Source organism: Periplaneta americana, chromosome 15 (assembly GCF_040183065.1).
Source record: "Periplaneta americana isolate PAMFEO1 chromosome 15, P.americana_PAMFEO1_priV1, whole genome shotgun sequence".
NCBI classification, from domain to species: domain Eukaryota; kingdom Metazoa; phylum Arthropoda; class Insecta; order Blattodea; family Blattidae; genus Periplaneta; species Periplaneta americana.
Window position 1 is genome coordinate 222,190 of NC_091131.1, and position 27,468 is coordinate 249,657.

The 27,468-nt window shown below is 36.6% G+C and overlaps 2 protein-coding genes across 2 annotated transcripts in view; one reads left to right on the forward strand and one right to left on the reverse strand.

Moving 5' to 3' along the window:
- Positions 1–27,468, forward strand: part of Letm1 (Leucine zipper and EF-hand containing transmembrane protein 1) — a 106,848-nt gene that overhangs the window by 10,653 nt on the left and 68,727 nt on the right. The window lies entirely within an intron of this gene.
- REPTOR (repressed by TOR) overlaps positions 8,504–27,468 on the reverse strand; it is a 40,381-nt gene continuing 21,416 nt past the window's right edge. Inside the window, exons 7-8 of the mRNA XM_069848824.1 lie at positions 22,228–22,350; positions 8,504–20,896 (exon numbers count right to left, since the gene is read on the reverse strand). Coding sequence (XP_069704925.1) covers positions 20,802–20,896; positions 22,228–22,350 — 218 coding nt within the window. The 3' untranslated portion in view covers positions 8,504–20,801. The remainder of the gene's footprint in view (positions 20,897–22,227; positions 22,351–27,468) is intronic.

A 27,468-nucleotide genomic window follows, 5' to 3' on the forward strand; every position in this document is an offset into this window, starting at 1 on the left:
GCCTCTTACTTAAGCTGCACAATGGTAAGGGAATGCCTAACAATGGCCCCTGCTACCGCTCTAACATGCCAGAGAGGGGGGGATCATAGACACCATTGTAACATGCTTTGCACAGTAATGCGTGGTCCCTACAGAGCACGAAACTGCTAACCGTCAACTGAATTCATATCAGAGAAGGTGCTCAAATGATATTTCAAGGAAAGGGTACTTCAACTGTCTAAGAGACACACTGTTTTGAAGATTGGTCTATCTTTGCCATGGGGTGAGAAGTTGACCAATCAATTGAGACTACAAATTTTGACATGACAATATTCCAATTGTCATCTCTACCAACTGAGCAAACGTTTGCAGCATTTGTCACATGCATAATTGAAGAAGAATAACATGAATCTGTTAAAGTTAAAGAGATAACTCTTTAGTTTACAGTTCATATTCACAAACAGATTTATTCACTAATATTTTTGGAGTCCAGTGTGCAATACACAAAACTAAAAATGGCACAAGATCTTGTTCAAATGTTTAGAATAAAATGCCTATTGCTTCTGGGAGATATCGGAGTATAAATATTGTTTATGAACGTAAATATGTCATCGTATACCACTGAAACATTAAAATACACCATGTTCCTCAAGTCTCTGACAGAAAAAGATATTAGACATAGCAACTTATTGTCAACTCAAAACGTTTGTATATACTGTGCTACAGCACGAAACAATGCGTAGCTTGGTATATCTGTAATCCAAGCACAAACTTTAGAGCAATGTACCAGTGGGACCCACCATTAATACTTGGTACAACAAATTCAAGGAGACTGGTAGTGTTCTTGGCAGGAAAAGATGTGATGAAGATATTGAACAAAGTCGAATCAGAGGGCATCCAGGGAGTTGTGTATGCCACCAACTGTAGTTATGTAAGAAGATTCTGCTCTGTCCATATAAACTTTAGTTACTGCAACAACTCAAGCCAAAGAGATTCAATTTTGGATAGTACTGAAGAGGACCCAATACTCTGCTGAATAGCATTGTTTTCATGGACGAGTCCACACAGGTGAATAGACAATGTACGGATATGGGGATTCGAAAATCCTCGTGTGGTTGGTTTGTGAAATGGAAAGAGATAGTGCGAAGGTGAATGTGTGGTGAGCCATGATGCATGGTTAGGTCACTGGGGGGGGGGGGGGGGACCGCACACACACACACACACACACAGTGTTCTCTACATTGTTTGAATCTACATTTCAATGGTCGGTGGATTGGTCATGATGGACCCATAACCTGGCGCTCTTGCTCACCCAACATTATCCCATTATAGTTTATACAAAACTAGAAAGGTATTGACAGTTTTCTCTCACACGTGGGAAGGGAGTGACATTGTGAAGTTGTGCGGTTGTGCAGTGCACCTGATAGCGCTGCTTGCCTGCCTTGTCGGAACTGAGCAGCTGACGCGAACTCGTAAATTTGTAGTATTATACGACTCTTTTGACTAGACAAATGTCAATAACAATTATTATTATTATTATTATTATTATTATTATTATTATTATTATTATTATTATTATAAAAGTAATAAAAGAGTGAATGTGGATATCATACAGTGTATAAGGGATATACATTATAAACAGTAATCAAGATTTTGTGCTATAAATTTGAAATTATTTTAAAAGAAAGATACAGTTTTTAGCTCCATGGCTACCTTACATCGGCTAATGTCTCATGGAGCAGTGTCAGGTCTACATAAATCTGAGCGTCATAATGTAGTGAACAGTACAGAAAATAATGGGACATGTGGTTTATCTGAGCTAGGTGTTTCAGATATTAGTATCCATAATAATGATGCGGAATCAATTAGGCCTATTTAATTTAATACTGATGACTTATATAGAGCAAAAGATGATGTTTCTGACGATCCTACAAGATGGATAACAAACGAATTTCTTTGGAATCATATCACTGAATTAAGTTACGTTACTCAATATATCACCTGCAGTGGCTGAGTGGTCAGACCTTCGACCTGTCACACAGGCGGCCTGGATTCGAGTCCCGAACAGGCCTGGGATTTTAAAAATACTTAGTGACACTTGTGGCAGATGTGTTCCTCATATCAGTATCTACATCATTTCACAGCACTCTCCGATCGCCCAGGCCCAGGGGTGAGGGGGGTTGCCTGCTCGAAATCTGAGTAAGCAGTGAACCTTAGTGTAGTCGGCCTGTGTGGGTTTGGAAATGCGCCTAGCTTGAGGGTTAGCACACTAGATCGTAACAGGTCGCAGTGCTGGGCCATAGTGCTCTCCTCTCCTAAATTCCATTCCAATTCTATTACTCAAAATATGAACAGTGATTTAAAAAATTCACACAGGCAATATATTGACTTTCTGAGGTACCAGTATGCTTAAGTAAAAGTTTGTTTTACAGTACCATGAGGAATCATGAGAAACATTCATTAACATATTGCGGCTATTGATATTTTAATATTTAAACTTAAATTCTTTACGATAGTGTGCAGAGAATAAACACTATCTTGGAATATTACGCATCTAGTAGAGAAATCTGCATCCTTTCAACATAGTCGGTAATATAATATGGAATAACTATGAAAGCAATAGCCACGACAGAACACTAACACTTTCTGTAACATAGTAACGAAGATTAAACTTTTCAGAACAAAACAGCTGGCTACCATGTGCTCACTGTGAAAGAGTCTGTCTCCAGTGGTTACCATGGTAAAGCCTTTAAGCCACTAAACTGTCAATACCTTTCTATATTATATAGATTGTAGATATGTTCTTGTGGGGTTATGTGAAAGATAAATTGTACACAAATCAAATGTCAAACGTTGAAGAACTGAAACAAAGTATCACTCCAGACATACTACAAAACACATGAAAGAGAGCTTAAATACCATCTAAAAGCCCATATTGAAATAATCACAAATGAATTAAACTTTCTGAATTGACAATTGCAATGCAGAACACCACAAGTTGTCTATCTTCAATATGTTTTGAGTTATTAATGGGTGAAATCTGTCACAGACTTTAGGAACACCCAGTATAATTTCAGATTCAGGACAGCTTAAAATGTGTTGTAACAAGACTTCATATTAACATTAATGAAAACGTAAATGTGTTTTTATTACAAAATGTTTTCTTTCAACACACACCAAAATGTTGAACACAATTTCTATGAATACTTATGCAACAAAATATAAACAAAATTAAGATTGCACTTAAATAATAATCATACAGTCACAGTGTGATGCAGCTTAGCAGACAGCAAGTTTAGAACATCGTTCGAATTAATAGTACATATAGGGAAGTTTTTCCTCTGTTTTGAGCCTTGTGAACAAATGCCTAATATAATTCTTTAATTACAACATTTTTTTTTCCCTCATGCCCAAAATTAATTCGAACTCTGCTTCAGAATTAATTTACATTTCTTCGGTTTGTTGTTGACTTTTACAAGTATATCTCAAAAATGAAGTAAAACACGAACAAGTACATAAATTATGCTTTAGATATATAGTTTAAACATTCCAAAAGAGTACACATAACTTTCTTGTTGTTCACGGACATTTAATACAAATAATTACCTACATCTGCAAGAATAGGTGACACAGACTGAAAAAACAAATACAAAATATCAAAACAGCATCAATCCAAAACCATTTTTTGAATTAAAAACATGTTTTTTCTCAAAGAGGGTTAAATTTTCAGTTGCAAAATATCTCTTCCGATGTAATCATATAAATCAGTTCTATTAGCCTTTACTGGAGACCCGAAAATACTTCAGTGTAACAAAATAATCGTATGTAATGAGATAACCTCTACAGCTTGGCAGGCTTGCAATATCTAATATACAACATCAAATTTCTTAGTCATCAACAATCCATCTAGTAGTTTAAATGAGAAAAATGATGAATTCAGGGGATATCCCAGACAGAATTCACTTCTCCAAGAGAAAAATGTACCTTATACTACAATGTAAAGCTGCAAGTCATACAAACATATTCTCCCTCTGCAATACAGGTTTACATCCGCATACACTGCATAAGAGATAAAAGTATGTGATAAACAAATGGATGCAAGATTATTAGAGGCTGTACTCTGCTGCTACGTACAGGAAGCTACACACGTATTTTACTTGGCTTCTATCATATACATAAATTCTACAGCTACTTATCATTCGTTGTAAATGACTGGACACTTCCACTTCTACAATAGCAAAATATAAAATATTTCCCTTCCCTTCCCAGATGTATGTTTGGAATTTTGGTGTGATATAGGCCCATCTACAAATTTAGTTAACATCTCTATGTACACTATCTCGTTACCTAGTTTCCTGAGTTTGTCAATCATGTTGCTATGTATAAAGCTTTGTATCACATCTACACCTGGGGCACTGGAGGGAGCTGCTGTCAAGCACAACCACACAATAAATAAATAAATGTAACCTAACACTAAAATCACAGAATTATTTACTCCTTCATACTGTTCAAATTAGGGTAAAAACAAAGAATGCACTCAAATTAACCCTCCTACATGTACTGATTTTGAGCATATCCAGAGCATTACACTCCTTTTATTTTATCACAAGCTGAACACATTTAGATTACCAGCACAGCTTCACTGCACCTAGATTCATGCATTACATTACAATCTCATCCGGCCGTCAGCAGCTAAAGATTGTGCTTCAGTGAACACAATTACAGTAATCAAAACACATTTGAATTAGCAAGGCTCACACTGCAATGTTCTGATCAGAGAACCAAGCAGCAGTAGACACAGTTTGAGTCTTAACTGGTATGCAACTTACATCATGAAAAGCAGTAACATCACATTTGTAAACAGCGTTCATTACGTACTACCTACCACAACTAATATGGCAATTCCAAAAGGATTACAGAAGTAAGGAATTCCCCCCCCCCCCATTCTCAGGTGCTGATTCGTCTTCCAACTGGTTATCATCTAATACTGAGAGATTTGCTTTCCTGCATCACTAATGTAGATTTGATGATTTGCTTCTAACAAAGTTCTTTATAAGCAATGAAATGCTTTTAAAGAAGCATATGTCAAGAAGCTGCCTACATGTCAGATTAAACTGAAAAAAATGTTGGAATGGTTTCTTCATATGTCAATCAGATAACTGGTAATAAGCACACACAGCAAAACTTAAGTCTGAATCACTTGCACACACGGAGTCCAATAAACAGTATCAATGCTGTGATAAACAAAGTACACAATCTAATTTAGTACTGCTGATCCCAGCTTCCAAATATACTAACTATGAAATTAACATGCAAAAGAGCTAATACAAAAAGCTTCATTCGTCCCCAACACATTGTGTTACATGCAAGATGTCTAAAATTCCCCAAAAGGTCAAATTATTAACATTATGTGTCGTAAGATTGCCAGGTATCCCAGATTTAAAGGGACATGCCTTACTTAAATAATTGGTTCCAAGTCACATTCATCTTTCCTGGGACATCAATTGTTAATTATTTTAAAATTAACTATTTTTCAACTACATACATGTTTTCAAATGCCACTTTTCTTTGTGAAGTGATAGTAATTCCAATTCTACTTGTGAACTACTTCCTCCTCCTCTGCAGCCTGTGGATTCTCAGCATGCTTCAAGATGAGTGGTAATAGTAAATGTAAAGCAGTCTTCTGGTTCTGATAGGAAGATGGTGTATATTTCGCAATTCATGGTTGGAGGAAGATTTTTATCAGTGGTTTAAAGGAGATTGCTAATAAATGCAAAGTAAATTGCATATATTGCTCCAAAGAATTTTCAATAGCACATGGCAGTCACAACGATATGATGCAGTATGGAGCATAAGAATAAAGTATCTATGGCATCTGTTAGTAGCTTTTTCATTAAAAGTAACTCTTCTGAAGATGAAAAGGTTAATAGAAGTGTTTATTAATGCTATATTGGTTCATATGCATTCTTAGGAAAATGGTATTCAGATAAAATGATAAGATTATAATGAATGTGAAAATATTTGAGCCTTCTTAGTCATATAAGGGAATTTAATGAACAGTAACTTTAATAATTAATCATTGCGTGAATGATTTGCAATTACCGATTTATCAACATAATTTTTATTTCATTTTAGATTGGCTTGGCAGAGCTTATTATGTGGATTGTGGTAATGAGCTTGCATACTATCTCTTCAAGAACTCGAAAGTAACATGTGGCAGGTCAAAGGCAGAGTTAATATTGAAGGCTGTGTTAGGGCCTTTTATTATTAATGATGTTACTGATCGAGTTTTTCTATGTTTGTATTGATGCCTCCAACAAAGAGAACAGGGAATTTTATTCCATCTGTGTGCAGTATTTTACCCAGGAAAAGTGAAGTTCGTGTGAAAATCCTAATTTTATAAAGAAATCCCACGAAACAGCTCAAGCCATCTCTGTTGAATCTTTTTTGTACATTTCCTGTATTTTGTGCTGATAACTCGAATGCTAATTTTGGACAGAAATATTAAGTTTTCACAATGTTAAAAAAATCAGAACTTGATCAAGTCAGGTGTCTGGCACACACTGTGAGCATTGTTTTCAAAGTATATTCTGCTGTATGCAGAGGCGGCACCTAACTTTCACTTGTGGCAAGAACTTATCATGCATATAACAACAAGATGACTGGCTCTGGGGCTTGCCGTAGTTCTTGATGTGCTATCATCTCTTACTTCTTGACTTTGGGTTCTCATTGTCCAAAGGAAATTGAAACACTTTCGCAAATCAATGATGACAATGAATATAATTTTATGGATATTACATTGACTTCCAGTTGTTCGGGATAATGGATGCATCAGTGACAAAGCCAAGATGTAGAGTTGAATCATTTGCATTTACTATGATTCTATCAGAATAAAAATAAAAACTCATTAAAGCATTCTTGAATTTTCTTTTCAGTGTAATAAAATACATTGAAAAACAGTTTCATTTTTCACATGAAAATCCTTTGTGTACGAAGACAGTTTTAGATTTAAAATGTCTTCCTAATTAGTACCTAGTATAGGCCCAACATTGATGTAGACGAATTGTATAATAAATACTATATTCTGAAGGATTCTTCAGCCACTGTAAGTAAAGCTGATAATTGATGTTTCTGAAAAATAGATGTCTGTTTTCGAAAGTGTAGCCATTGGAGTCCCTAATTTTCTGAATTCAGTTGGTGTTTGAACATACCTAGTTGAAATGCATTCATCAAATGAACTTGAAGTGGAATAATGTGGGAAATATTAGCCTTAGCAACATAGAACTTGTATATTTAGATTAATTTGAGTTGGTAATTATGAATTTCATTGTCTATTAGTATTTACACTACCTTTATCAACACAACACTGGAAGGAATGGTGAATGGGAGAAGAGTTTGGGGTAGAAGAAGATGTCAGATGATAGATGACATTAAGATATATGGATCATATGCGGAGACAAAGAAGAAGGCAGAAAATAGAAAAGACTGGAGAATGCTGGGTTTGCAGTGAAAGACCTGCTTTTGGGCAGAACACTATGAATGAATGAATGAATGAATATCAGCACGGAGCGGACTGCACAGATAAGATTATGCATTAAAAGGTGATTGCAATTTTGTTACGTTGGCAACCCTAGTAACAGATTTACTGAGCTGCCTCAGAGGGGTGATCTGTACTGCTAAATTTCTCTTATCTAGAGGGATGAATGATACTTATAGTTTACTCTGTAGAATAATTCTTATTGGGATTTTTCTGCAATACAGTATTTATCCTTCAACTAAAGAAATTTTGCCCCTCCACCAGCAGCATCATCATCATCATCTTTGTGGTACATTATTATGTCAAACTAAAATGCTATTATGTAACATTAAATTTAATCTCTTAAAACATCGCTACTTACTGAAAAGGACAGGTCATATCATAGGAATACTGTGTTAATGGAAAATACTAGCCTATGTATTGTTTGTGTATTTCCGATCTGACGTGGACATACAGTGGTGCCAGTTTTATTCTGTGTTTCATAGTGTAGTGTGTTCATTGTTAATTCTTGGTGCTGTGGAAAGTTACATAAAGTTTGAGTCAGAATAATTTGTTTCTTTCCTTTTTCTATTAATTTGTTAAATATAATTCAATAAACATGTTTGGAAAGGGACCTGGCCACTTCACACAGGGAATAGTCGCACACTGGTACAATTCACACAGGACTTCTCGAACAGGATTATTAACCAATACATTCAATCTCGTACAATACTCACACAAAGTAGAGAAACCATGGTTATTTGGAACTGATTTTAAATTTAAAATTTCTACATAGTGTTTTTTTCATGACTTATTTGGAAATGGAAGAGGAGGGAGAAATAATTTCTAGTGAAAGAAATGGTTCCACTCTAATTCATATTGAATATTTATATAATTTACAATCACAAAACATTCAACGGACAAGAGCATATTGGATCAGTGGTGTAGTCCTGCCAGGGTGCCTGCCCAGCTCCTTTATTTTTATTTTATATAATAATAATAATAATAATAATAATAATAATAATAATAACAATAACTGTCTTACTTGCATCTTACTCAACTTTGTATTTTATAAGTATGGATCAGTAGTAAATAGCAGCGGCATTACTACTCTGGTTCTGTGTAGTGAGGCCTACTTGCAATAACAACAGCCCCTAATGGTAGTAATGATCACCCACCACTCCAAGCAGAAGAAGAAGCTCTTCGCAGATGTGCATAGCTTAAATGGACTGTGGATAATGAACCTACTGTCGCTCCAGTGCAAACAACTCAGCTTGAATTGGAAAGGGTTCCAGCAGAAGTTCCGCTGCATCTTCCCCTAAGAGAATCTTTGAAGAGATATATGAACAGAAGACGTCAACGGAATTTACCAGCAAATCCGAAATCATTAACACATGTTCAAATGATACCCCATGAATTTCATGTTACGAAAACAAGAGAAAGGTTTTTTTTTTTTTTATTTTATTTATGACACCTTTAATGAACAAGGAAACTAAAATGAAGATGACTATGATCGTATAATTGTTTGCTTCAAAAAACCATTTGAGAAAATTAACGCGATCCACAACATGGTATACTGACGGAACTTTTAAGACAGCTCATGACATTTTCACGCAGAGAACAAAACCCGGAACTGGAAGTGGCATGCTACCCGGGAATACGAGTAGACAAAATGAAAGACGAGCTTGAGCAGCACAAACGAGATCTGAAGAAAATCATTCTACATGTGGGGACAAACGACGTGAGAAGATAAAGTGTGAACTACATCATTGCGAACTGGTACGATCTGATGTCTTCTATGAAGAAACGGTACCCACGGCGGACATCATCAGTGGGATCGCGACGTCAACTGGAGGAAGGTGGGACATGCAAACAAGGCAGAGCAGATGGGGACTCGGTTCGTGGATCCCAACTCCTGGCTAGACGACAGATACTTGGGAGCCCTCTCCACTAGGTGGTGGCGGCGACAAGGGAGGACAGGAGTCAGCCATGAAGATGGGTCAACGTGGAGTGGAACAGCGAGCAGGTGAGGACCAGTCTGTTACGGTTGCTACAGGTCAACTGCAGAAGTGTACTGAATAAAATCACTGAATTTTGGAATTTAGTTGATATCTACAATCCAGAGGTAATTATACCTACAGAGTCATGGCTTCACAGTAACATACATGACGGGAAATGTGTAGGAATGATTATAGGATTTACAGAAGAGATAGAGATGACAGGTATAGACAGCAACTTGCTATGGTTACATGCAGAGGTAGAAATTATAGCAGTACGAATCAATAATAAATACAATGGTGAAAAGTGGGCTATAATAGCTTGCTATAAGCCTTCAAACGAAACAAACGTATTTACTCTAAATAAACTGCAAGAAAAGATGTCCTCAATATCGTTAGAAAGAAAGGTCGTGTTAGCAGGGGATCTAAATATGCTCACAGTGAACTGGAATGGTCAGATAGAGACAAACCTTTGTTAATTACCTAGTATGGGAACAAGGATTTACACGGAACAATAATGTTTTAGACAGTGGCGGCTTCTCAAGGGGGTTGCAGATTTGTATATCCCCCAGTAATGTTCCTAATCTCCCAGCTTTGTTACTATTAAGACACGATCTACCAGGTGCGTCCAACAACTAGAGAAGACATGATACAAAGAATTAGAGAAGCCTGTGAGTCTCTCAGCTGCGTTGAAGTGCAATCAAGGATGTTAGGAGGTTATCATAACATTGTTTTAGTACAAAGTGGCGTAAATTTTGAACACTCACTATGAAGAGTGTACGTACATAAACGACATACAGCATTTCTCAGAAGATACTATTTTTTGTGCTTTGTGAGTCAACAATAAAAGTTATAAAAAAAGAAGTTTCAGTAAAACTTCTTTCCAATGGTACCTTCAATAACCCATGTTCTCATTTGAAATTTCGTAGTTGACCACAGGTACCCCTACTTTCGGTTTGTTATGGGAAATGGTACTACCACCAATCGATTCTTTACATAGGTTTCGGTTATCAAAATTTCTTTATGAACAGCCAGTATCATATAGTTTTCGAGAAAAAAGGCTGATACCGGTGGTCTGAAACACCTGGTGTGTGTGTATATATAAAAGCTTCTCACTCGATATTATACATAATGTGTGTATTAAATTACAGAACCAAATTCAGGAGACAAAGAGGGAGAAGGGTACGTTACAATTTTAGTATAGAATTCATCCCATAAGATATAGGCTTGTGCTGATTTTTCCGAGATTATTTATTTTTGCAAACTAGTCAATAACTCAACATGCCAGCAGTTACAAACCAATGAAATAAGACTTCTAAATGATGAGAGAATAGGCGTTGATTATGATCAACAGTGTTTGTTCTGGGTCAACAGTGTGTTCTGCACAAACAGTACAGCATAAGAGAAATTAAATAATTGTAGAAGAAGCAGATTTTGTATTGAAGAACCAACTACATTTACAAATTCAGATTGAACTTATGTCATTAATTGAAATGTTTTGAGTAATTTATTGATGGTGAATGGATTGAACATTTAGTTGAGGAAACTAGGCGTGCTTTGTTTCTGAACTGTGCAAATCCAAAGGTAACTGCAGATGAAATTTTGTATGTTAGTGGTCACAATACCTTGCTATCTCAGCAAAATCATTGGGACACTAACGAAGACATGAAAACTGTCACCATAGGAAGAGATAGATTTCTTCAAATCTCTTGTTTTTTTACACTGTGCAGACAACACAGTAATACTGACACAATGACAAAGCTTGGAAAATACCTCACAGTGTTGGTTTGCATTGAGCTTATCACTATTATAAATGTATAATCCATGGATAACTTTTAACATAAATTAATGCATAATTTATTAGACCTTTAAGTTATATTTGTGTACAAAATCATTATTAGGTTCATTTATTTACAGTTGTTAGAAACAGGGTCGTGGAAATCCTTAGCATTAACAAAATTCTCAGAAAAAATTTTAAAATCTATTTTTCTTATTTCCTTAGGCTACATCTTCTAGGTAAGAGATAACGCCACAAAAATAGAAAAAAGAAGAGAGAGCGAAAAGAACAGCGCTAATGGGTGGGACCAAAGAAATTACTGAAGTTGCTTGAAAATCCAAATATGTGCACAGCAATTTTTTCACTTTCCACCAACTTCAACTCTTAGAATATGGATGCAATGTCGAGAGATGCTGATAAGTGAAAGTAAATTTCTTCTTTGCAGTATAACCAGGGCTGTTTTTAATAGAACACGTGAGAATGATATTTCAGAACTTCATAATCAATGGTATAATTCTCAGAACAAAGATATCACTGATTGATTTCAAGTGTTTTTATTTTAATCACAAATAGTTGTTGTTTTCTAATGCCAGGTGTTTGACAATAAAGTCATTTGACCTCTTACACTCCAATATTTTTCAAAGATATCATGGTCAGCCACTGAAGCACAGATTTTGAGGTGTTCCGAATCCATTTCTAATCACAAATAGTTCACTTAAGATATTTCTTTACTCAGTTTATTTTGGCAATTGCTTTTCACCTATGGATATATTTTAGTGTGATATATTTCTATAAATTTTTGAAAGGGTTTTAATCACATTCTGAATTGTACTTTTATACCTTTTCAGCCATTCGCAGATCTTTCTTATGGCAGAGGGAGTGAGATATCTTGAACATAATCTATCAATCTTTCATACAAATTTCACTTGTGGATGTGCCAAAAAATTGCAAAAAAAAAAAAACCCCTTACAACTGCTCTGTGGGTGCTAACCGGGATTCGAATCCTGTAGTGAATGCGGACAGTATTCGATGGTTGGTTTCCATCATAATCATCACACTGGCGTGTTGTCGACTAAGAAGATAATTGAACAAGTTTTAATTATTACTAGATCTGCAACATGACATGTCCCTCCTGGAGGTGGATGACACAAGCCAAGTATCTATTAAAGTACTGTACTGTGTGTTATTCTGCTAGACTTCCTTAAGAGAGCATGCAGTATTCAGTGAAGACTTTCCATCATCAGCCTCACCAGTTCTTATAGACGATGGCTATTCTAACTGATAAGAAATGTAATTATTTGAATTCAACGAGTTCAGAGCAGATTTACAAGTGAAGAGAACTGTGTGACAGAAATAGCTTTCAATCAATCAAAAGTCAATGGATTTATGAAACAGAAAGTGACTTGTGTATAATATTCAGCTGTGGCATGTCAGACGATCATCTACAGTGCGATCGAAAAGTCCCTCCGCAGCTTCATTAGGACTTCTATTCGTCCTGGTTCTAGTAACCATGTATAAAGTTGGCACTCCCACATTCATTTCTGTTTGACAACTTCATACCCCCAGTCCATCATATGCTTAGCGGCCAGTGCTGCCACTTGAATTCTCTGCCCAATGGATTCTCATCTACAGAAGCAGTGTGGAGAGACTTCTCGATCACTCTGTACTTAACAGAACGGAAATAAAATATTTATTCGAAACACCAGCTAAGTTATCTTGAGTACAGTCGAACCCCTATTTAAGGTCTTCTCTAAGAAACGTGAGTACTCTACTCTTAAATTGACATTATATTAAAAATATACAGGAACAGAGAATTGTAATGTAATGTTCACATACGTAACAAAATATTGAATAAATAAATATTGTAAATAAACTGACAAGGACAACCATATTAGTTACAAAAACAACAATCTCATAAAATGACTGAAACAAAGATAAAGAGAAATAAGGCACTATCGTCGAATGGGAGGGACACTGATTTAGTTTATTTGCATCAACCTTAAAATGGAGTTCCAGTGAACAATTATCTGCCTGTTGGGATTATAATAAAATATATTAACATAGTTTACATCTACCAAATCGAATAACCTTTAACAACTTCAAACCTTACGTGAATATGATTTTTTTCATGAATTGACATTTTCTCAGATCGTATATTATTAGGATACAGAAAGTGAGATGTAACTCTAAAAGGGGTGGGTTTACAGGCACAGATTGTCAGACTGAAAGCTACCTAAGACACATCTTCACACCCAAACCCCTCACTGTATACAAAAATAATGTTTCTATAAATATAAACTTCTCGTCTGTGGTAACAATGAAGCTCTTTAAGCACTCTCCCTAGCTACCGCTCTTAATATATGATGGCCAAGTAAAATACTACTATTTATAGTATCCTACAGAGTACAACAGTGTTGTTATTGAAAATAACATTATCCAAACTTCGAAACAACTTGTACATAATAAAGTTTTATAAATAAAAAAAAATATTAAATACTCTCTAAGTACAATACAAATAAGCTTACGGATTTATTATTTTATTACATATTAATATGAGGTTATTTGGATAACAATATACATACCACGAAGTAATTCATCAATAGGAACTATGCATTAAGTTACTGTTTGAATATTAGCCATAGACACCGTCATCTGGCAAATAGCTTGTATATATGAACAGGTGAATGAATATATGCGTGAACAATGGTGCCAATCATTTTTAATGCTACTTCAAGTTTTGAATGTGCACCTCTTTCAAACCCATAGTAATTACTTTGTATTCACAATGTGAATTTAAGTTTGTATGCTCTTCGTCAAGAAAATTTCTTCAAAATACTGTCTTTTCATATCAACAGTCAACAATACTGTCGTGTCAATAATACTGAGTAGTACTGACATTTGACTCCAACAGCATTTTTAAAATTTGTGTGTGCTAGATCAACACTCCTCATTTCCAACTGCAAACAACATGCATCAACACACTACAGCAAACACAGAAACCAATCAATCATTATGTTCGGATGTAACCAGAGACAGCATACAAAATCGCAGCTTGAATCTCGAATTAGTAGCAACTCAGGCACAATATACCGTTTGCTGAATCGTTTCTCAATTTAAAACTTAATTATGTGTGTGCTGGCAGAGCATCAAACTACGTATATTATAAATAGGCAAACACTGACTAATTGGCACCACTGACACGTTTCCTAGAAAAAGAATACACCATGTGCATGAAATTTTAAATACATATATACATACATGTAAATGTCATGAGACATAACACAGATGTCAATCAAATGCGTCACACTTCAAACAAGAAGCAAAACTATGAAATGTGACGTGATTATATATATTTATACATAGAATTAACCCATAACACAAAATTTCAAACAGCAGGACAACAATGTCCCACAATAATCAATCGTAACCTTTCGAATTTCTTTTAGTGAGCAGAAGTATATAATATATATATAAACTGAAACATAAAACATCAATTAAAACAAAGTTTTTGTATTTAAAATATTTACACATTTCTGAACTGGCCATAGGACAATGCATTGTAACAGAACTGACATCTCACATTACAGTATGGCACCAGTCAAATGGCTCTGGGAAATGCGTGTGTCCGCAATCTAAGCAGCATGAGCTGAGACGAAAGGTTTACTACATTAGTGTTGCAAAGAAAGATTATTTCTTAAAGAGTTAAGAAAAAACACTTAATCATTGGTTAACATGATTCAACATTCCAGTGGTGTAATGATGACCTACAGTAAAACGGCTACCTCCACCTCCACTCCGTTTTTACTTCAGTATAAGGTTAATTTCTTCTAGAACTGATTTACTTCCCCATAAAGAGCCTCTGATTTCGGCACTGACCTTCCACCATGATCAGTGTCTGCCTGCAAAGTGCCCCACATACTGCATTTTCTCTTCCCATGGATAAATCGTGTAAGCCTCACTACTTCAAATTACAGAAAGTGGCAAAGTAATGCTTCTATTTATGGTGAACCGCTGATTTCTGAAAATATGGCTTAAAGCAACTCCGTCTGAGGATACTGAACATGTTTTACATACCAATAAATGAGATGACATGCACCAATGGCTACTTCTAGTCAGTTTGACCGTTATTCAGAAGAACGTCTGGTGGTGTTTTAAGGTTGCATGTAATATTCAACAAGTTGTGGTTGTGTGTGTCTAATGCCTACCCAGTTCACTTGCATGGTTCGGATTCTGCATACTGCAGATAGATGGCAGGACTGTGACCCATTTTCATTTTCAAGTTGCACACTATGTTAGCGGGCCACATTATGCATGATGTGTATCTGCGAAGAGTTGTGTCGTGTAGTAGGGTGAGTAGGAAAAGGGGTGAGGAAGGGAGAAGGAGAAATTGGGTGCCGACACATAGCCTACTCCTGTCTAATAGCACCAAGGAGGGCGCACATCCCCATCCCCATCCGACAGGTGAATCACTATCAACAGTAACATACGCCTTCTCTTCATATGCACTGCGGACAGATTTGGGATTTAACCCAGGCATAATGGTGCACAATCTAGTGATTAGGAGTTGTGTGCCTCCATCTCTCCTAATTTCTGGTTGATTTAGCTATTAATCTTTGGAAAGGAAATTTCTGTTAAAGTAAACCTAAAAAGATATGTTGTTCGTCAATGCCCAGGCTCTTGACCAGGAATGTCAAGCAAGAGCATACTGTACCCTCTGACAAGGAGTCGAGGATCTTTTGCTTACAGAATCACATGCAGGCACATGCTTAAAAGAGATGAAGTCATTCGCCATTTTGCTCACCAGTATTTTGTATGATGTCATCTTGTAGCAATGCTGTGCATCTTTTGATGTGATAGGATATGTACAACTCATCAAACCTGCAGCTATGAGCTATTAGGATACATAAGAAAATTATATTAAGAACGGAAACTTTTCAAACTATTAGTGGTGGGAACTGCTCTTCTTCCATCTCGTCACTGCTGTGGAATCAGATTCAGGATCTAGAAGTGATGAGGCTACAACTGTGAAATGTAAGACCTGGCCAACTGCCAGAATATCAAGAGGGAAGAGATGATATAAGAATCACATGTGGGAGCGAGCTTAGCGTGAAGCAGAACTCCACCCAATTGCATCAGGGAAAACCAGGTAAAATACCTTGAAGAAGAAAAATGTTCAACTATGTCAAGGAGCATGGCGCTGCATATGGCACTATCGATGATTTGCAACCGAAGCTAGGGGTGGAATGCTATTCAAGGATCTATGTAGAAAGATGAAGAACTTGGCTGGGTCATCATTAATGACTTGCATATCAAGAAGATTTATCCGACAGTGGCAATAATCATGAGCAGGATCATCAGGTGACGGAATGGACTGTGGTAACAGCTGCATACAGGGACTTGAGAAGAAACTGAGAAGTGGTAGCGGCAATGAAGGCCCTCTTCAGGAACGATGGTGGTAGCAGAGATGACAGGGGAGGGATCGCATTTATCATGTAATGGTAATCTTAATTCTCAAACCTAGTAATCTGCGTGATTCTGATATCAAAGGAAAGCAATTCTGGCATGAAGTTTTCACTGACATAGCTTTGTAGTAGTACCTAGTTCTGTCACCGCGTGTGCTAACCTAGTTCATTTCAAAATGGCTACTTCCACAGGTACAGAGCGAGCTTGCTGTGTGTTTTTGTTTGAAGAAACGAAATTTGCGACAGTGGCAAGGATCCTCTTACCAGAGCAACAATTTATGTTGTTGTTGTTTTCTAATGCCAGGCGTTTGACAATAAAGTCATCTGACCTCTTGCACTCCAATATTTTTCAAAGATATTATCATGGTCAGCCAATGAAGGACAAATTTTGAGGTGTTCCGAATCCATTGCTTCGTTTGAGTTGCAATATGTGCAGTTAGGGGACTGATATATTCCAATTCTATGCAGGTGTTTGGCCAAACAATCATGGTCTGTTGCCAATCTAAATGCAACTACAGACGATTTTCGTGGTAAATCGGGAATTAACTGTGGATTATGATGCAGAGAGTTCCATTTTTTCCCTTGAGATTGTGTTATCAAATTGTGTTTGTTGATGTCTAAGTATGTAGATTTAATAAATCTTTTCACAGAATAATACGTAGATTTAGTAACAGGTCTGTAAGTAGCAGTGCTGCCCTTCTTTGCTAAAGCATCTGCATTCTGGGCAACAATTTATTCTTGGCACCGTACTTTTGTTGAGACTGGCTGTTCTATTACCCAGCCAAATCTCCACGTGTGGCTGATGCTGAGGTCGGACAAGGGAGGGAAAGCTTTGTTCGAAGTGCTAGAAAATCAATATGGCATGCTTCTTGTGAGACTGGGATTCCACAACCAACTGATTGACGCATTTTAAGGAGACGTCTGCACTTAACACAATACCAATTTACAATGGTGCAACACATTACTGATGAAGATAAGATGGGTCGACGGGATTTCTGTGTAGAAATGCTTGGTAGGATTGAAGAAAATTAGAAGTTATTGAACCACGTGATCTTTAGCGACGAGTCGACATTCCACGTCACTGGTATAGTAAATACCCATAACTGCAGGATCTGGGGCTCTGAACCTCCACCTTTCCATCTGCAACATGTTCGTGACAGTCCAAAAGTGAATGTTTTGTGCCATAAATAAAACTAAAGTGTTCAGCCCCTTCTTCTACCAGGAAGAAACTATCAATGGTTTTGTCTATCTGGATATGCTACAAAATTTTCTCATACCACAGATAGATGAAGATGATCAAGAAGAGGAAATTCAATTTCAGCAGGATGGTGCCCTTCCACACTACCTCTAAAACGTCCGTGATTTTCTCGACTTGAGGTTTCCTGGTCGGTGGATTGGTCGTGGAGAACCGACATCATGGCCACCTCGGTCCCCCGACTTGACACCGCTTGATTTCTTCTTATGGGGGTTCCTTAAAGATCAAGTGTACCTTCCACCCTTACCTGCCAATCTCAGTGAGCTCAGAAACCGAATCACCGCTGCAATTTAGTGACGCCGGATATGCTGCAGCGAGTTTGGCAAGAAATTGAGTTCAGGTGGGATGTCTGCCACATGACCAACGGAAATCACATTGAGTGAGAACTTGGTGAGTTTTGCTACTACACAGCATTAAAACCAAATCTGTATGTTTTCTAAATAAATTTCTATAAGCTTACAAAGTTGTATAGTCCTTTTGGAATCACTGTGTACATATTTATGAATTAAAATTTGACATCAGCAAATTTTATATCGTGACTTCAGGGGTCTTCTAATAGAATTAAATAATGGATTATATATTCACCTTGAATTTATCTATAACATTTTTTTATTTTATTTATTATATTTTTACAGGTCTTTGACAGTATATATTCTCTTATTTGCTGTCATTGACTTCTTTTGTTTATACTTCTTCTCTGTATTTCTTTAGTTTTTCTGTTAGTATGTCTTGTCTTTATACATCTTTATTTTTTCTGGTTGAAAATCCATTTGTAATTAATAAATACAGCAGAAGCCTGATACAGCGTAGTGCGATATATCATAGATTCGGATATAACGCAGTGAAAAGTATGTTCTTGAAAAAAGACATCGTTATCACCGAAATTATTAATTGTAGAGATTCAGTGAATTGGTCAACATAGAACGACTTTGTCACTAACCCTATCTCAAATTTTACTGTAATTCTGCATGACTAAATGTTTTCATTCTGAATAGTTTTTTAAACTAAATGGAATTCTTAATGGTTTAAAACTAGTTAAGTATACAATGAAGACCTGACACTGCAGCAGTTGATTTTGGCTATTTTCTCAAAAACTCTCTTGACATAGCATCTCTAATCACTAGAACAAAACCCTCACCTCCTTGTTCTCAGATGTGTAGTCTTAATCATACGGCACATTTGTGTAGTATTGAACTCAGTGCACGTGTGAAGAAGAGTGGGGATTCAAAGGCAAGTTTATCACGTGAGTGCGGCATCCCAGAAGCAACAATTAGAGGGTGGATGAAAAAAGAACACAAACTTAGAAATTCTGTCACTCTACAGGTCACTGCGGTTAAGCTACAATGCAGGGATGAAGTAAAATCCCCAACAACCGCATTGTATCGGGCTTCTATTGTATTCATTCATTATATTTATTATTAATGCCAAACTAACCACTTATACTCTTTAGTGTTTCTTATTAGAGGTTTGCGGTACACCTTCTTTTACTCTAAGACCTGATTCACAATAAACCAAGAATGGAAAAAATTATTAATATCAATATATTTAAATGTGAGCATCCACAATTAACGAGAAGCTTGCCAGAGCCCAGGAATGGGAACATGAGAGATGGCGAAATTCCAACTTTGCCGTTCTCGGTTCTGATCACAACTTACTAGATTCTTTCTGGTCGTCGTATATTTTGTAGCAAGGATCCATGACATAATTTCTTCATCCATCATTTCTAACTAACTCAAAAATTCAATAGAATCTCTTTCAATATATGCTACACGTATACGTGATCAGACTGATGCAAGTGTATTGAATTTTTAAATATTCTGTCATAAATTTGAAGTTGGTTAACCTGTATTTATGTTGGCTAGCTTTTACCTAGCATGCGCAGTATGTTATAACTGGAACTTGGAAAATTCAGGTGGTCCAAATTTTGTTTCTGGGTCTGTACTCATAAGAGAATGCCATTGGTCAATTACACACAAATAGCATCCATACGTATGGATATGCATAGCCGTTTTCATTCTCAGTTTATTGTGAATCCAAAATCTTCACATTCACGTCCTTTGCTTTCTGTACTCTAACTCGTTCTCATTCTGGTTTCATTCCCAGTTTATTGTGAACTAGCCTTAAGAACAAAAAAGAAGACTCCGAAGTACTAGGATGTGGTGATTACAAGTGATCCCCATCTCATAATGTTAGACATCCATACAGCAAAAGCAGTGACTTCTGGTTAATGTGATGATGGATCATCCTCAAGATGCCATTCGTTTATGTGGTTCTTGATTCTTCCTACAGTATACAGACGATACCACGTGCTGTCATTGAGTGCAAGGTATATCACTTACGGTTTGTATCCCTGCTATTCTCATTAGACTATTATCGCCATATCATCATTTCATCTCCTTTGAAAGTTCTTTATTGTTTAAAAGGGCGTTAAATAAAGACTTACAATCACAGTATGAAAAAGAAACAAATGTTGTTAACTAATGCCGAGTTCTACATGTGCCAAAGCAAGAAAAGTTAAAACATTCCACTCCTAAGGCGATATTCAGGAGGCAAAGTTTTGAGCACAGGTATATCAGTGTAAACGTTTGCTAAGTAAGCCTATGGGTATAAATACACATTGTCTCTTCCAATGACCAGTTCAAGAAAGTATAAAAACAAATGTTTTGGTTATTTTTATCACATACTAAAGTTTCTGAAATCCGCATGGAAAATACAATCTCGGTACTTGGTAGCGCATTTTTCCCTGCAAGTTTCCTGTACAGTACGTACATACCTACGATATCCAGAAGGATAGATGAAGAGCAGCCATGCGTCATTACAACTCGTCCAGGCCTCCGCCAGGCACACCACTCTTCACTCTGTCCAGCACACGGTTCACAAAGTCAGTCGTATACCCAGCAATCTTCAACTCTGCAGCATACAAATGATGGAAATGAATAATGAACAGCCAACTATGACACAGAGTTAAATGGCAGGGATAATTCGTGCTTAACACAGACAATTTGCAACCGGCCAACATCGAGGGAGGGAGGGAAAAGCGAAGTTCTGGATGAAAAAATTCGTAATATACATGTGGGACTTTACAAGAGAAAGATTCTTCAGTGAAGATCCATGTCCAGGTCGGATAGACATCGGATGTATCTCTTGCCTCTATTGTTTGGAATGTAAGCAACACTGCATTTTATGGGATGACATTGCATTTCAGGTGACCTTCGATTAGAGAAATCTCACTGCACAAGTCAGATGCATTACACCTACTCCGCTGGTGACTTTGATAAACAAGGCAACAGTTAGTTGTACATACAAAACAGCCTCCCCAAGTTATACTCGTCCCAGCTTAAGGATCACAGATTCGTATTTATGGCACTGCCGTGAACGTGCAGAGTTACACCCTGTATATAATCCTAAAAATAGTGATGTAAAATCTAGAAGATACCTTCAAATCACGACCTAACACGAAAATAACAATTAAGGTGTAAAAGCAATAATAAACTACTACTGCTGCTACTGTTATTATTATTATTATGTTGTTGCTTTCAAATGTTGTGCTTCCCAGTAGAGTCCCATTAGATCTTTTCGATCTTTTTCCCTGGGTCCAGTCGTCTGCAGGTGTTCCTTGTTTGAAACTATAACCTCTCCATAAAGGGTACACTCTTTGTTATTATTATTGTTGTACGTACTAGTCGTCTATTTAAACTGTTATGGTCACCGCTGCTGCCACTACAATCACATCACCACTACTGCTACTGCTATGATTACTGCTACTGTCACTACTACATTTTTTATTACTACTGCTGCTGCTGCTGCTGCTCAATAACAAGCAGAATGCTAGTATCATCAGTATGACACAAGAATTCATCTGAACATGATTTCCACTGTTGCTGACTCATTTCAAGTAAATATTTACTTTTAATGATTAAATAAATAATTCACTTTTGGGTATTTGATAGTGCATGCTCCACCCTTTAAAAATGTAACAGGTTTCCTTGTCCATACAGATTGCCACAAATTATATATAGTAACCTCCCTACTTTTGTTCTTTAGTATTTTTATGATGTCACAAATTAAATTGAATTTACTAACTTATTTTACTGTTCATAACCAATCATTCTGTATGCTGAAACTCGTGGTTTAAATGTGGAACATGTGACTGAGAAAATAGAAGGAAAAATTTACCAGTCATTTGTTCCTCCTGCTATCAACACATTATCAGGAGCCAAGCCTGTAGACGTAATACTCACTTGTTGCTGTCTTCACCACTTTCTCTATGTGCCTGGTGAGCTCTTCCTGACTCTCCTGACTGTCTGCAGTGAACTTGGCTGCCAGCACCTGCTTCACTTGAGAGATTCCGGAATTCAAACGCTCTATAACACAGGTGCATTACATAACATTAGACTTCTAAATTGTCATACATTAAATATTTACAGTTACGAAATGGCTTGTAAGCAAATAAAATAATGGAAGGAAGCGAACACCATAAGTCTACCTCATGAAGTTAAAGAAGATACAGTAAAGGACGTGGCATTCTTCTTTTTTTGAGATGTAAGCAGTAAACAAGAAGTACAATGTCAATGAAAAGCAGTAGCATAGTGTGTATAACAATAATAATAATAATAATTATTATTATTATTAGTAGTAGTAGTAGTAGTAGTAGTCTCTATTGCACAGGCTCTTGGAAGGCCTCTATTCACCTTCTCACTCCCAGTATAATAGAGTCCAGATGGGATGATCTCAGATTTTGGGATTTGTGAAGATGATCCATGTCCATCACTGAGTCTTCTTCATTACACAGAACACATTCTGGTGACTTAAAAATGGAGATTCTGTATAAATGTCCTACCAAGCAGTCATGACCAGTTATTAGTCAAGAAATAATGATTTATTTGTACTTTCGGCTTTAAAATTTTCAGGTATTTCTTTCTGGATATTTCTATTTATTATTAATTTTGCAGAATGATACGACAGTGTATTTTTCTTTTGTAAAATTTTGGTACCTTTTTTAGCCAAAGTATCTGCTTGTTCATTCCTTGTAGGACGCAGTGTACAGTACCTAATGGTTTGTTGTTGTGTTTTCTAATGCCAGGCATTTGACAATAAAGTCATTTGACCTCTTGCACTCCAATATTTTTCAAAGATATTATCATGGTCAGCCACTGAAGCACAGATTTTGAAGTGTTCCGAATCCATTTCTTGGTTTGAGTGGCACAATGGGCAGTTAGGGGACTGATATATTCCAATTCTATGCAGGTGTTTGGCCAAACAGTCATGGCCTGTTGCCAATCTAAATGCAACTACAGACGATTTGCGTGGTAAATCGGAATTTAACTGTGGATTATGATGCAGAGAGTTCCATTTTTCCCTTGAGATTGTGTTATCAAATTTTGTTTGTTAAAGTCTAAGTAGATTTAATAAATCCTTTAACAGAATAATACGTAGATTTAGTAACAGGTCTGTAAGTAGCAGTGCTGCCCTTCTTTGCTAAAACATCCACATTCTCATTTCCCAGGATTCCACAATGGGATGGTATCCATTGGAATACAATTCTTTTATTGAGTGTTACTAATTGAGAGAGCATTTTAGTTATTTCTGCTGTTTGAGATGAAGTTGTGTGTCTAGAGACTGTTGATAGAATAGCTGCTTTGGAGTCTGACAATATAACTGCATTCTTAAATTATTGACGTGGCATAGAAGATTCCTGACACTTTCACTTATTGCAATGGTTTCTCCATCAAAACTTGTTGTTCCATATCCAAGAGATCTATAAAATGAGAAGAGACAGCACGTAACACCTGCACCTGCACCTTGTTCCCTGGAGATCAAGGATCCATCGGTGTACAAATGAAGCCAGTTTTGTGGAGGGTACCTAATATTAATTGTGTCTAAAGACAATTGTTTCAGTATTTCAGTCTTTATTCTGATTTCAGTTTTTTTTTCTGTTAGATTTAGATTATACTCTATATTTAATAGTTAAAGGGTTTGGTTTAATTTGTAAGTTTTCTTTTAAATTCGGGATGTTGATTTTCTGTTTTAATTCTTGAACCATGGATATGGAACTTTTTTGAGTTTTTAAACTACAGACAGGACTATGAATGTCATTTGTTTCCTGGTAATCTAATAAGTTTTTCTTATTGAATCAGTGCTTTTTCTTCTATTGTCATTTTGATGCTGTTAATATTAATGAGGAATCTCACAGAATCCATTGAAGTTGTTTTGATTCCATCAGTAATGAGCCTGAGAGTTTGGTTTTGAACATATTCTATTTCGTTTATGAAAGGTGAAGTAATTAAAATCTCTCCGCAATATGTCAGCACTGGCTGTATAAACATTTTGTATGCAGTGTTCAAAGTATTTCTTGAGCATCCCCATTTCTTTCCTGCTAGTTTTTTCCGAAGGGAGAATCTTTTACGAGCTTTTTCAGAAATGTATTTCAAATGGTTGCTCCATGTTAACTTACTGTCGAAAATAACTCCAAGATATTTGGATTCATAAGTCCTAGTAAGGTGTTGGCCATTGTATTGGATATTGAATTCTCTTTCTTTTTTACCGAGTGAAAATATTTGGTAGTTACTTTTGCTTAAAATGAGTGTCATCAAATTTGATGTGTTCCATTCATGTAGTTGATTTAGAGCTTTAAGAGCGGAATTTTAAAGTTTATCTCCATGTCTGTGAGATCCGAAGTCCACAAAACTATATCATCTGCAAATAGTGCTGTTTTCATATTTGATTCTTCTAATAGGGAGGGTAAGTCATTTATATAAATATTGAATAAAGTTGTGCTGAGGGCAGCACCCTGAGGTAGACCTTGATATGTTTGTCTGTAACTAGAAAGTGAGCTATTGAATTTAGTAGCAATGAATCTTTGACTAAGGAATTCTGATATCCATCTGAACATACTGCTGAAGATACCCAATTTCTGGAGTTTTAGTAATAATTTATTTCTCCAAACAGAGTCATATGCTAATTGAAAGTCAAATATTGCCAAGGTATCTTCTTCCTCGTTAAGACTGTCTTTCATTTCTTGGCTGAGTGTATGACTCTTCTTAGCTGATGTTATACCACCAGCATTCCATTGTAAGATGTTCAGTTGATTCTGTACCATTAAAGTAGTAATAGTAACAATTCATAAAATTAAACCAAAATGTTAAAAGATGTAAGAATTATAAACAGTTTTCAAATATGTCAAATGAGTAACGTTTCTGAGCAATGAGCAATATGTTTTGTGTCACTGAATACTTAACACTAGGACGACCAGAGGCAGTCAATTAACCGTTTCCGATATTTAATGTCTCATAATGTTGTTTATTAGTTTCGTACACATTCGAGAATTTGTGACTATTAATATTTTAGTTATGAGTATATTCTACACTTTCATTTTTTTTTTTTACATTTTCCAGTTTCTTGAGGCAATTTCTACCTACCTATCGTTACCAATAATAGTCAAATAACCATTATTCAACTTCGTCGTTTTTTGCAACTCATTACATGGCATTATTAGACCAGTTTGGACATGTCTGCTGCTGCCCATTGCGACATGGAAGTCAGGTCGGTATCAACAGTTGTCAGTGAAGGACATGCTGAAACATGTCTCACGAACTTAGTGATTCTGAAATTGTGACCTTTTTTTTTTTTTTAAGACATTTTGCCTTCACAGTCCGAGAATGAACAGCCAGAGTCTAAATCAGAATGTGAGTCAATGATTAGTGAAGACGAATTATTACTTCGTCGCTCAACTGGTAGCAGTATGAAGACAGTGCAGTGAGCAGGATAAGCTGCAGTCGTATTCATTCTATTAATTTTTTTTGACGCAAATATTCGATATACAAATAAAATTCTCTCATTTTTTTTAAAATTGCAGAGAGACTGCGAGAAACCGAGGGAGGAGAGGCAGTGACAAAAATCGTCGCTTTCCTGATATCCACATCCTAGCTGCTACTATTGACGATGGAATTCCTACCGAAATTGGACACTGCAGTGCTAGCGTTCAAACCGACTGCCTTTGTGAATGTCCCCAATTCTGTAGGCAGGGCTGATACAGGTGAAGACGAATGAGGTAGAGACGTGTATTGCTCCAATGCAGGAAGGCATGATATTTAGAACATCAGGTCTTATTGGTTACATAAAGAGGAGCACTGATAAGGAATCCCTCACCAGCACTTGATGTCTTTTCGTCAATGAGCCTGTTTTGTGCCTAATAAAACGTTGCACTGAGACAGAGACTCGCAGTGTTCTTGGCAATGACTCGTGGACGTTGAGCTGGAAGAACGTGATGCATTCATTGCCGTCTTGTACTGCTGAGGAGTATATGGCGCCAGAGCTATCAAATCTATTGACCTATGGAGTCGAGAATGGGGTCCTCCATTTTTTTACAGACTGTCAAAAAATAGGTTTCTAGAAATAATGAAATTTCTTAGGTTTGATTTGAGAGCAAAGTGAACTCACCGAAAGCAAAATGACAAGTTTTGTTTGGCCTCTGAAATATGGAATTGGTTTATTGACAACTGTATTGTCTGTTACAGACCTTCAGAATATATAACTATAGATGAACAATTATTCCCTTTCAAGTACAGTATATGAGCAACAAACTAGATAAATTTCGTAGGTATCAAATTCTGGCTTGCTACTAATGCACAGGTTGGATAAATGTCCTCAATGGTTTCCCCTATCTAGAGAAAAATGAGACGAGACAAGCTGGCAGAATGCTTGGTAAGCATGTAGTCTTCATTGAGCCTAGCCCTGGAATTGAAGAGCTAGAAAAGAACTGCCGCCTTCTGTAAAGAATTTCTGAGAACCTCCGTATAGTACTGTTCTGCATAAAGCAGGAGACACCACTCTCACTTCGTGCCAAGCTGAAAAAGTACTAATTCTAAGTACACTGCATACTGATGTTTCGATTAATGAAACAAGAATAAGCAAACTCCTGAGATCATTATATTTTACAATAAGACAAATTTTGTTGTCCATGTTGTCGACCAGATGTGCAGAAAATACAGCGTGCGAGCAAAGAGCCAGGGATGGCCTGTTCATATATTTTATAATATACTAGATTTAGCAATGATAAATGCTCATACACTGTGCCGAATATTTTCCGACTCTAAGATGTCTCGAAGTTCGTACATCAAGAGTGTTGCTAAAGAACTGGTAGGTCTCCACAGAAACAAGAGGATGCAACAATCTTGCAGAGAGAAACTTGTCCTGACCCTCTGCCTGGTAGTAGCCACAAGCAGTTGTGCTCAAAATGTTGTTTTTGTTTTCTAATGCCAGGCATTTGACAATGAAGTCATTTGACCTCTTGCACTCCAATATTTTTCAAAGATATTATCATGACCAGCCACTGAAGCACAGATTTTGAGGTGTTCCGAATCCATTTCTTGGTTTGAGTTGCATAATGGACAGTTAGGGGACTGATATATTCCAATTCTATGCAGGTGTTTGGCCAAACAATCATGGCCTGTTGCCAATCTAAATGCAGCTACAGACGATTT